This window comes from Papaver somniferum, chromosome 5, assembly GCF_003573695.1.
Source record: "Papaver somniferum cultivar HN1 chromosome 5, ASM357369v1, whole genome shotgun sequence".
In the NCBI taxonomy this organism is placed as follows: domain Eukaryota; kingdom Viridiplantae; phylum Streptophyta; class Magnoliopsida; order Ranunculales; family Papaveraceae; genus Papaver; species Papaver somniferum.
The window spans coordinates 9,000,534-9,013,379 of NC_039362.1; the positions used below are offsets into that span (position 1 = coordinate 9,000,534).

At 44.0% G+C, this 12,846-nt stretch overlaps 1 protein-coding gene across 1 annotated transcript; it reads left to right on the top strand.

Moving 5' to 3' along the window:
• Window positions 1-324: 324 nt before the first annotated feature.
• Window positions 325-1,374, top strand: LOC113278729 (uncharacterized mitochondrial protein AtMg00810-like). The gene is made up of 2 exons (XM_026527489.1): window positions 325-998; window positions 1,113-1,374. Exons 1-2 carry the CDS (start codon window positions 325-327, stop codon window positions 1,372-1,374), a joined length of 936 nt encoding a protein of 311 aa, XP_026383274.1.
• The last annotated feature ends 11,472 nt before the right edge of the window (window positions 1,375-12,846 follow it).

The following is a 12,846-nucleotide window of genomic DNA, read 5'->3' on the forward strand; positions in this document are numbered from 1 at the left end:
AGACTTTCAATCCTGTTGTAAAATCCACAACTGTCAGAGTCGTTCTCACATTAGCAGTTACACGGGGTTGGATTATTAAGCAATTGGATTATCCAATGCTTTTCTACATGGTGATTTACATGAAGATGTTTATATGCAACAACCTCTAGGCTTTGCTGATCCAGAATATCCAAATAAAGTTGTCATTTGAAGAAAAGTTTATATGGTTTGAAACAAGCACCAAGGTCTTGGTTTCAAAAATTCAGTACTTCATTGATAGGTTTTGGTTTTGTGAGCACTGTGTCTGATTTTTCAATGTTTGTATATACTTCTGGTTCACATATGATGGCCTTATTACTCTATGTTGATGATATTATATTAACAGGATCATCAAAAATATTGCTTACTGATCTTATAAAATATTTGAGTAACAATTTTGCTATGAAGGAATTAGGGAATTTGCATTATTTCCTAGGATTAGAAGCAGTCAGATCAGAAAATTCTATTATGTTGTCTGAAAACAAATATACTATGGAATTACTCTCTAAAGCTCACATGCTAGACTGTAATCCTTGTAGTACTCCAGTTTCTAAAGGACCTAGAGTATCTATCAAGGAAGGGGTTTTATTACCAAATGCTACTGAATACAGAACTATAGTAGGAATGTTGCAGTATTTGTGCTTAACCAGGCCTGACATTTGTTTTGATGTAAATTATGCTAGCAAGTATATGCATTCTCCTACTGACATTCATCTATTACTAGTTAAAAGTATCCTTAGGTACTTACAAGGTACACTTGGTTATGGTATAACATTAAGAAAGGGAGATATTGAATGCTTAACAGCTTTTACTGACTCAGATTGGGGTAGTTGTCCTGAGACATCAAGATCCACTTGTGGGTATGCAATTTTTATGGGAAAATATTTAATCTCATGGTCAAGCAAAAAGCATCCTACTGTGTCTAGATCAACAGCAGAGGCAGAATATAAAAGTTTGTCAGTTGCTACAACAGAGTTGGAGTGACTTGCATCTCTGTTTTCTGAATTACGTATTTCACTTAAGCATCCTATTACATTGTTTTGTGATAACACAAGTGCAATTTACTTATCTTCTAATCATGTTTCTCATTCCAGGGTAAAACATATAAAAATTCATTATCATGTTGTCAGGGAGTTGATAGAACAAGGATTTCTCACAGTTCAGCATGTCTCTTCAGAAAATCAGTTAGCATATTTGTTTACAAAGGGACTATGTGCTCCAATTTTTACTTCACTACTGCAACAGTTACTGGTACTTCCTACTTCTTCAGATACTTCCATCCATATTTCAGCTGGTTCTTCTACTTCTTCAGACATTTCTGTTGTTGCTGCTACTGAAGATATTTCAAATTTCTGATAAAAATTGTTCTCTGCTTTTCTTTCCTTGTTCAGACTGATTAGTGCTTCATACTATTAGTTTGAGGGGGGATAATAAATATAGTCAAATTATATTGACTTTAGTCCAGTCAGTTGGTGTCGGTTTCAGTGTCTGAATAAGTGTCCATTTAGAAGTTTGGTCCAACTGTTTTTTTACAGTATTAATAGATGTCTGAAACATACCGACAACTCATCTTTTCCATGATTGTAATAATATCTTCTTCTTCAATAACTCTTTTCTTGATTTCTTTACTGATTAAAAATTTACAATCTTGATAATCAAAATATAGAATTCTCAGCACCAGTTCTTCATTCCCGGCTCATCTGAGCATCTCCTCCATTATCATCTACACATATTAACCTCTTCATTTGTCAATCTTCACAAGAATCTTTTCTTCCAAAACTCCGAGCAGCACATCTTCTCTCTCGATCCATCCATTACAGACCCTAGCTAATGTTCTTCTCCATTCCTCGGCTGCAAATCATTTTCAAAATCTGAAGATACATAATCTCCACCAAACCAGCACCAACAATCGAATCCCGTTGTTTGTTTCTGAATATAGAAGCATTAATAATCTGAGACTGTCATCTCTCCCTCTCGGGTGTACCACCAGACGAAAAGACTTTACACTATTTGCTCATCGACTACTGCTACCTGCACTTCAGCAAGTCCATCTTCTTCAATCACCCTTGCAACCGAAAGTACGTCCCCCATTGTTATACTTGAGAACAATCAAATCGATTAACCAAAGATCCTCAAAGTTGTAGCTGTTGTTTCCGGAAGTTATTAATTGTTGCGACCGTCAATGTCTTTATTCTTCCCCTCTCTGTCGTGACTTTCAACATTTCTCTTGCTAAGATTGCCACCTTCTTCTCAATAAATGAGATGGAACATCGAGTCTGCCTTTGAACATACCACCAACGATTGTGCTAGAGAATGGGACAGTCTCCCACTTATATCTTAACTTGTCACGTGCTTGGCCAAATGAACAAAGATAATTCTCCATTTCCATTAGTATCATTCTTAGGACGGAAGATGATTTATATGCTGCTGATACATGAAGATACCATGCCATCCATATTTTTGTGATATTCGCCGGAAACGCCATTTAAGTTGTAACTTAAGCGTTTATTTGTCGGATGATCGAATTCATTTGCGGTTTCTACAAAAGCACTAAAATAATGTTGTTAGGTATAATATTTAGTCTTAGATAATATAAATATGGGTACAAAATGTAGCACTTACGTGCTTATCAACACCCCCCACACTTATATTTTGCTAGTCCTCGAGCAAAACAAAGAATTGACCTGCTACACAGCTGTTCATGTTATAAGAGATCGTTAGACCCGCTACACAGCTGGTCATAAAATGAAAATTTGAAATACCATACCAAGACACGCTACACAGCTGGTCATAGAAAATACCACACAAAAGACCCGCTACACAGCTGGTCATAACCCTGAAAATCATAATGATAATAATTTATATTGAGTCTTAGCTAATATAAATATGTGTATAAAATGTAGCACTTGCGTGCTTATCAGGCGCTGGCTTGGCCGGGCGCGGGCTGTTGACTCTGTGTGGCGCGAACTGTTGGCGTCTCTTGCTGGCTCGGTTGTTTCTTTCCATGCGTGGCTCGGGTAGGAAATCCTTTCCTTGTTTATATCCCAAAGTATCACGTCCATATGAAAGGTGTTAGCTCTCCTCCTCATATTATACTGCCGGTTTCACTTTCAAGTTCCGGGGCTGGAGGTAGAGCAGTAGCGATAACGCATGCTAGCATATTGCAAACACGTACTTCCACGTTTTTTTTATCAAACCCCGATTGACTCGCGTAGACAAATATCTTTTCCAGCCGATATCACGCCCTAATTCACGACTGGTGGAAAGTTTTCCTTTTTCGGATTTCATCGCTCTGCTGAGTATAAGAGGTGATCTTGAATGTTTCGTTCGTACAGATCGTCTTGAAATCACGTTTATCCTTTTTACAGGTATTGTCTCGTGCTTTATCCTGGCTCCTCACTCTGTTTTCTTGTTCATGTAGATTGCTGGTGTAGATATGGTGAGAACTTATCCCATCTTTTGATTTTGTGGTAGATAATGGGATCTTCTAGTGACAACCGTACCTCTGACTCTTCGAAGAGAAGATTTGGGATCGATGAAAACTGGTTTTCTTCTCATGAGGAGGCATTGGGCAGAATTAATTCTCTGTTTCGTGAAGCTGTCGAGATTATTCAGGGAATGCCTTTCACCTATTTATGTGGAGTGCGGATGCATGCTCATGATTTCATGACTCCGGTGTACATGAAGGAAAAGCGGGTAGATGATGAAGCATTCCAGCGCGTTGAGATACCTCGGGGCAACGAAACTTCTTCACATCCCAGCGCTAGGGGCGAACAACTCACCTCTCGGTTGAAACGACGGAAGACTGAGTCTGTGAAACTTCTAGGGGAGGGCCAGCTTAATTTTCCTGGCCGAGATGGTGTCATAATCCTTGATTCTAATGCGGATGAACTGGGACACCCTCGAAAGCCCTCTGAAAAATCTTTCGAGGAAGACGCCTCTGTGGTTGACGAATCTGAAGCAGCTTTTGGAGTGGACGTCGAAATGCTGTCAGGGACGTTGGAGAAGTTGTAGTGGCATATGCTGAGACGTTTGCCGAAGTGGGTGTTGGACAGGAGGCGGAAACTGTTGCTGCTGAGGCGGTTTCCGGGTGGGATGTTGGAGTTGTTTTTACGGAGACGGCTTCTGAATGGAACTTTTGTTGTCTGAAAGATTGTTGGGGAAAGTGTTTGATAGGGATCTGACAGAAGCGTTGGCAACCCGGGTGTCTGCTTTCGATGACCAGTTACCCTTTTAGTCGTTTCTCTTTGGCGTGTAGCCGCTTTGATGTTTCACAAACTCATTTTTATCTTCTTTGTAATCATGGCGAAGTTAGGGTTTCGCCAAATAACATCCCGCTTATTTGGCTTCTTTGAATAAAACCTCTTTTTTGAAAGGGGCCAAAACCTTCATTAAATCAAGTTGTTTGATATTCCATACCTTTCCTGTCGTCTGATGATTCCTTGTATATTCTTCCCTTCAAAGTTTTGAGTAAAGTATTTTTTGCAAGGTTTCGGATTTTCTGGTCGTGATTTGATGGGTAATGGTTTCCTGATGATTCAGGATTTATTTAGTGTTTTTCCTTTGAGATTCAGAAGACTCGTTAGAAAGGAAATGTATGCTTTTTTGAATAGGAATCGAAACCCCAATTGAGAATGCAAACGGTGTATTCATCTTGGAGGAAATACAAATATTGAGTGGAAAATGAAATAGTTGAAGGAAATACTAAAGGGAAAAAACGATGGAGAAGAAAGTAGCGCAACTCTTTAAGTATTGAAGGGCTTGAGCCATCGTGAGTGAATCTTCACACCTTCCAACTTATCAACATTGATGAGTTTGCAGAAACCGCCTAAAAGGACGTCTGCCACCAGATATGGCTCATCTTTCCTTTCTTCGGGTGAACCAGTTCGAACAGCCATCCTTACTGTTATGTTTCCGACTTGAAATGATGTCGCCTTGACTACCACGTCTCCAATTTGAAACGAGTTTGAGTGTTGTGTAACCGTTTGACTCTTGGTCCCATCATCTTTGACTGCAGCTTCCAAATTCTTGGTGAAGCGTTTAAAGGTACCAGCACCCCACTCACGTCTCTTAAATGTGTCCCTGTTGATAATAGGATCGAGTCCCCACGACGTATTAAGATAAGAAGTGACCGGTTGCGGAGAAGGTTGTTTGACCAGACTTACTTGGGTTTGGGATCTATGAGCGAGCGCGGACTTGCTTTCCTCGGGTGATCGAATTCCATTGGTAAGTTGTTGATGCGACAGCAGGTTGGACGGCTTGTTGGAAAATCTTTCGGGCGTTGACACTGGAAGAGGGGATGCTCCCAATTTGGCTTTGATGTCGAATACCTAAGAACGCCCCAGGATCATGTCATAACTTGGAAGTTCTTTGACAATGTGGAATTTGACACGTGTTATAGCATCTCTTATCTTGATTTCGAGGCTAATATAGTCGTTCATCGCCTCTCCTTCTGAAATACTGACCACGGATGGGGAGTGGGTATCCCCTTGCTTCAAAATTCTCGCAGCTCTCAGAGTCTTGATGGTAATGATATTGAAGTCAGAGGTTGCATCGATCGAAGTGTTGTTGAGCTCAGTGCCCCTTAGATAGGACGTGGTTAGCAGTCCTTAGTCGTGTTTTTCAGCGTTGTACCCTAACAAAGATGGGGCTTCTGGCATATCTTTCATAACCGGAAAGAGTCGTTTTCCCGACACAACACGATTGATGGCCATGAAGATGTCTTGACGCTGCGTCTTGGAAAGGTAGAGAATTTCGCACACATGTTGTATCATGTATTGTATAATTTCGTGTACGGAGTCCCTAGAGATTCTCAATTTCTGACTAGAATGGGATCTCTATGCACTCCCTCATTTCCCAGCTGAAGTTCCCCTGCCTCTACCTTCTTCTTGAAGATATGCTTTAGTCTGTTGCAGTCGTTGGTCGGGTGGTGAACAAACCGGTGGTTTCGGCAGTACTTGGGGTGCTCCTCTCTTCCTCGGTCGGTGGGTGTATGGGGGGTGGTAGTCTGATGACATCGTCCTGGATCCGTGCCTCTAAGATTTTGATCACTTCCTCGACCGGGAACGGGAAATCCAGGAAGTTTTATCCAGCTTCATGACGACACATGGGGGCCTTAGCGGCGTCCCTTCGTGGCAGAGTCGTCCGTTGTGCTGGTGTCGCGCGCTTAGGCTGTTGATCTTCCACTTGGGACTTTCTTTTCCCTCCTTTATCCACTAGGCTCACAGAGGAGGAACCCGTGTTGTATTCTTGTTGAATAAACGCCTACTTCCTCGAGTTTCGCGTACGTCCTCACCTCAAGTTGGACTGGTTCTTTCGAACAACGCTGGTGCCGTCGTGGCCGATCTTTTGCAGCCTCATGGAGTTCGGAGAACGTCGGGAACCGCAGGTTCTCTAGTAAGGCGTGATAGATGGCAGCCATACTGTTGATGCAGGAATTCACCAATTGCTTTTCGGGCACGTTTGGGTCGTGACAATCTAGCGCTTGAACCCTGAATCTCTTGACAAAACCGTTTGGATGTTCGTTATCTCGTTGGAACATCCTTCCTATATTCGAGAAGGTAACCTGCTCAGACACGAAGAAGTACTTTTTGTAGAAATTCGTAACCATGTCACCCCAGTTGGAGATGTTGTTTGGTGTGATGTTGTTGTACCACGTGTATGCTCTTCTGGTAAGCGACTTCGAAAACTCCCTTAGTTGGAGGACGTGGTTGTATTCGTGTTCGCCTAGGGACTCCAGGAATCGAGAGATTTGTTCACGTGCATTTCCGATGCCTTCGTATAAGGTGAATTGAGGAGAAGCTTATCCTCTTAGAAGAGGAATTCTTTGTATTTCAGGCGGATAAGGGGGTTGATGCTGATGCATGTCTACATCTTCAATTTTGATTCGATTCCGATGAAGTTTCTCTAAATCTTCTCGCATGACGAAATTGGACCGTTAATTTCTCTCCAATGGGGTTCTGGCATGAGTTTCTTCGTTTACAAAGATATGTCCTGCTGAGGTGCCGGTGCCAGGGGTATTGTAGGTATTCCTCCTCGACTCTGTATGGCACGGTTCTTGTGGTAGCCGCTCCGTTAGGGTCTTGAGAAAGACAAGTACTTCTTTCTGAGTCGAAGCCATGTCCGTCTGGGCTCTAGCAAGAACCTCCCGTCTTTCCATCAAATCATCATGGTGATGTAGGGGCGGCTTCCACTAGCTCCTCCGGTTTCTCTTCCTGATGGTGGAGTAACTGTAGTCCTAGTGATGGTCGGAGGTGCCATACTCGACGAAACATTAGGGGCGGCAGCAACAGCTCTGACCCTGGTGACTGGTGGTGTAACACCTGAAGGAGCACTTTCTGTGTTACTGGGATTGGTAGGCGGCGTAGAAGCGTAAGGGGTGGCAGCAGCTCTGACCCTGGTGATCGGCGGTGTAATACCTGAAGGAGCGCTTTCCGTGCTGCTGGGATTAGTAGGCAGCGTGTTAATTCCGCTGGGAGGAGTGTTAACAATATGGATGGTTTCCGCGCTGGTGTTCTTAGGGTTCGTTGCTGACCCAGATCTGAGTTCTACCATATTGAGTTTGGATTTGAAAGACGAAACTGAAAGCTAAAAGTTGATATTGCAACCGAGATACTGATCTCCTACTGTGGTCGCCAATTGTTTGCGGGTGAAAACAATTTCTGTTGATTTTGGTAATTTCGTGTGTGTGGGTGAGAAACGAGTTTAAACCCTAAAAAATGTACTGCAAGGGAGTGCTTTGATTCGAGAGATCAATCTGTACAAATCTGGCCTAAACTAAGAAATGGTTGTTCCATACTTGCTTCGGACACAAAGTGAAGGAGAAGGGTTGGTCTTAGGGAGGGAAGTGAAGAGAGTTTCGAGACCAGAATAGTTGATTCTGGAAGAGTAGTTGTTTGACGACTTGTATCAGAAAGTGGAAAGCTAACAAGTGGTTTCTGAGTGTTGTATTCTCCTGACCAAAACTTTTCCTTTGGTGGAAATAGGTGAGACCTATTTATACAAGTCGCAAAGAAACATATCCTGGTCTTGTAAGAATTGGAAACGGTTGAGTAAATGGAAGAAATCGGTAATCGGTAACGCTTGAAATTGATGTTTCCATAATGAAGGAAATGTTTCACCATTACTTCTTGTGTTTACTAACCGCCTCACTCTTATGACACTTTCTTGTAATGGGCGTAGTGTACGCCGCACGCTGTAAACCGCCAGACCAATACCCTGGTGAGCATCCCCCAGTTTGTGACATGTTTTGATATCTCGAGTGTTTTCGTGGAAAACGTGTAAAATGTTGTTACGTGTGGCATGGACAAAGGATTTGGCGTTCGTAGCCAAGTTGGTGTCGTGACCATAGAATAGGCATCGTATCCAGGTTGGTGTCGTAACCAGAGAGTTAACATCGCAGTCAAGTTATTGCCACAATTCGTTTGGTGGCAGGTTTGTACGGATGAGATCTGCATCTCAGGAGGAAGGGTAGCCGTAGATTGTTGCAACCCTTCATTTTGCAACCAGCGGCTTGGTTGCAGTGCTTGCATGCTCTTGGCACGGTAAAATTAGGGTTTTCGCGTCGTGGCCAAGAATTGGCTCCTTGGCCAAGAGATTGTCATAAATCGTTTGGTGGAAACTTTGTATGGTTGAGATTCGTATCTCAGGAGGGAGGGTGGTCGTTGATCTTCGCAACCCTTCGTTTGCATCCAATGGCATGGTTTAGGCGGGGTCAAGCTAGGATATTGGCGTTGTTTAGGCGCGACCTAAAACTAGGGTTTTGGCGTAGTTTAGGTGCGGCCAAAATTGATGCTTGGCATTGGGCCAAAAGTTGACATGCGTTTGATGGCAAGCTTGTACGGCTAAGAGTTGCATCCCAGATGGAAGGGTAGCTGTTGATCGTTGCAACCCTACGTTTGGCAGCCAGCGGCATGGTGATAGGGCCGCATGGCTTTGGCATGTTTTAGGCGCGACCAAAACTAGGGTTTTGGCATAAACCGTGATGTTTGGCCTTGGGCCGGAATTTGCCATGCGTTAGGTGGCGAACTTGTACGGCTGAGATCTGCATCTCAGATGGAAGGGTAGCCGTTGATTGTTGCAACCCTTCATTTGGAAGCTAGCGGCATGGTGCTAAGGCCGCATGGATTTGGCATGTTTTAAGCGCGGCCAAAACTAGGATTTTGGCATAAACCTTGATGTTTGTCCTTGGGCCGGAAGTTTCCATGCGTTAGGTGGCGTACTTGTACGGCTGAGATCTGTATCTCAGATGGAAGGGTAGTCGTTGATTGTTGCGACCCATCGTTTGGCATCCAACAGCATGATGGTAGGGCCGCATGGCTTTGGCATGTTTTAGGCACGGCCAAAATTAGGGTTTTGACATAAACCGTGATATTTGTCCTTGGGCCGGAAGTTGCAATGCATTAGGTGGCGAACTTATACGGCTGAGATCTGCATCTCAGATGGAAGGGTAGTCGTTGATTGTTGCAACCCTTCGTTTGGCTGCCAGCGGCATGGTGGTAGGGTCACATGGCTTTGGCATGTTTAGGCACGGCCAAAATTAGGGTTTTGGCATAAACCGTGATGTTTGGCCTTGGGGCGGAAGTTTCCATGCGTTAGGTGGCGTACTTGTACGGCTGAGATCTGCATCTCAGATGGAAGGGTAGTCGTTAATTGTTGCGACCCATCGTTTGGCATCCAGCGGCGTGGTGGTAGGGCCGCATGGCTTTGGAATATTTTAGGAGCGGCCAAAATTAGGGTTTTGTCATAAACCGTGATGTTTGGCCTTGGGTCGGAAGTTGCAATGTGTTAGGTGGAAAAATTGTACTGCTGAGCTCTGCATCTCAGATGGAAGGGTAGTCGTTGATTGTAACAACCCTTCGTTTGGCAGCCAGCGGCAGGGTGGTAGGGCCCATGTCTTTGGCATGTTTTAGGCGCGGCCAAAATTAGGGTTTTGGCATAAACCGTGATGTTTTTCCTTGGGCCGGAAGTTTCCATGCGTTAGGTGGCGAACTTGTACGGTTGAGATATGCATCTCAGATGGAAGGGTATCCGTTGATTGTTGCAACCCTTCGTTTGGCATCCAGCGGCATGGTGGCAGGACTGCATGGCTTTGGCATGTGGTGCGGCTGGCATGGTTGGCATGCTTTGGCACAGAGATATGACTGACATGACATGCCTTTGGCACGGTGGTGCGGCTGACATGGTTGGCATGCCTTGGCGCGGAAATGTGGCTGGCATGGCATGCCTTTGGCATAGTGGTGCGGATGGCATGGTTTCCATGCCTTGGCGCGGAGATGTGGCTGGCATGGCATGTCTTTGGCACAGTGGTGCAGCTGGCATGCCTTGGCGCGGAGATGTGGATGGCATGGCATGCCTTTGGCACGGTGGTGCGGCTAGCATGGTTGGCATGCCTCGGCGCGGAGATGTGGCTGGCATGGAACTCTATTGGCTCGGTGGTGCCGTTTGCATGGTGGTGGGCCCGGGAAAGCGTATAAAATTGAAGCGAAATGAAACGGGCCTACAGTAATACCGCAAGTGCACGGTCGTCGGTTATAGCTCGTGCAAGTACGGGTCGATCCACAGAGAATGGGGGTGTTTTGTAGCGTTTAGCTATTTTGGGTTCTAGTTGGCTATTGGGCTTTAGGTATCAAAGGGTTGTGGTACCAATGGGTTATGAATACCCTTTGGAACTGTTGGGCTTTGAATACCCTTTGAGTAAATTGGGCTTAATGGGTTTGTTTTTAACAATGAAATGGCTTTGGGCTCAGTGGGCTTTTGGATTGACTGTGAACTTATGGGCTTTTGGTCTTTTGAATTGCACCGGGCCTTGGGCTAACAGTGACTGTGAATTGGGCTTTAACTTTTGACCTGGGCTTTGATTAAGTCCACAGTGGGCTTTTGTGATGAAACTGGGCCTTAGGCCTTAACCTGAACTGTGGTCTGGGCCTTGGAGAGGAAGCAGCAGCAGCAGCAGTGGTGGCTTCTGCAGCAGCAGAAGCAGTGCACAGCAGCATCAGAAGCAGTGCACAGCAGCAGATGCTCAGCAGGGAAAGGGAGAGCAGCAGAAATGCAAAGGGCAAGTGAAACTGTGATATTTACAAAGCAATGAAGATGATGTGAAGCAATGGTATTGAAGTAAACCAAGGCTATGAGCCAAGGGCAGTGGAGATGGTGAAGGTGAGCAAGAACAAAAAATGAAAGGCAAAGTTGGGAGCCTAGGCATACTACTAGAGTGGGAAGAGAACCAGTTTTCTCACAGTCACTAGTGAGCACTAGTTTCTCCCCACTGCTCAATCAACACAATGCTCTAAGGCTTCTAGCCTAACATTCCATCACTTCACAATGAACAAACTTAACATTTGAGTGATGAAAGAGTGATGAAAGAACACTAGGATGTTGAATCCACCATTAACCTAAAGGATATTCTACTCACAGCTAAGAGAATTACCAAAGTGCTAATTGTCTGATTAAAGCACAACTAGTCTAAGGGCTTATCAACACTGAACATGAGCTGCACATGATGAAGACTATCTCAGCTGGTTCATGATTTCATCTAGTCCTAGCATTTGGGATTCAGAACATACATAACAGAAACAGTACAGAACATTACATCAAATGGAGAAACTGAACAATACACAGAACATGGAAAAACATGGATAGCAAAACATGAATTGAAAACATGATAAACTAAAACTGAATTTGGAATTAAAATTGCAAATTAAAATTAAATCTACAAATACAAAACAGGGAAGAAAAATCTACCCAAGAGGAACTGGCTAGTCCAGCCCTCATGGGGATACACTGGCTAGTCCAGAGATAAGCCTTTACATCACACCCACAGTCCCCTTTTTATACCCAATTACATAATTAGGGTTTACACCCTTTTCTCCAAAAAATTCCCAAAACAGTAGACATTAGGGTTCTACCTAATGTGACAGAAAATCACAGTTAGGTTTAATTACCTACCTTATATCACACACTTTATCTTCTCCATGCTCTATCTCAACCTAATTAGGATTTATGTAAAAACCCCCAAATTGACAGAACTAGGGTTTGGTAAATTCTTACCCAAATTGATGTGATTTGACGAGTTTTTCTTCGACCCATTCTTCTCCTTGGTCCTCTGTTCCATTTCCATGCTTCAATTACTACTCTAGACTCACCTATTTGACTGATTTCTCACCTAGGGTTTCAGAGAAAAGAATGGTGAGAAATCAGTGGAATAGAGGGCTAGAGAGAGGGGTATTAGGTGGTTTAGGTAATATAGGTGGTTGTGATGATGGTATGGTGGTTGCATGATGGTTGTAGCAGGTGAAGAAGGTGGTGGTGATGATGGTGGTGCGGCAGGTGAAGAAGGTGGTGAAGTTGCAGAGAGGGATGAGGTCGGTGGAAAGAAGGGGAGGGGCTGTTTGTTTGGGTAGTATAGGGTTTGGTGTTAGAGTGTTGATCGGGGATATCAAGTTGGATGATCTTCGAAGCTAGGCCATGGGATGTGGAGTTGATAGAACAATCTGACGGCGAGATGGAGTGGAGCTTGTAGCTACCGTCGGATGCATAGATACAACGAAACCGACGGCGCAAGATGGAGTTAGGTACTGTGGTGTTAAGCGGAAGTATTGAGATTTGATGCATAGTAAAAGAAGCGACCGTAGGATTCAAATGCAATCTAATCTGAAGGCTTAGAATTTAGGCACTATGATGTTTGACAAGAACTTCAGATTTTGATGCACTATAGTGAAGCGACCATCGGATTCAGATGTAATCTAATCTGACGGCTGAAGATGGAGGCGGGTATGGATATAGAAAATGGGTTTGGGTAAGGTTTTTGGGCCTTGGGTATGCCAAGCC

What these genes read in the sequence shown, in the direction of transcription:
- LOC113278729 (XM_026527489.1), top strand. Translation starts at nt 325, where the DNA reads ATGGCCTTATTACTCTATGTTGATGATATTATATTAACAGGATCATCA. An exon ending in GTTGCTACAACAGAGTTGGA is followed by an intron (nt 999 to 1,112) that starts GTGACTTGCATC and finishes TTCTCATTCCAG; the next exon opens with GGTAAAACATATAAAAATTC.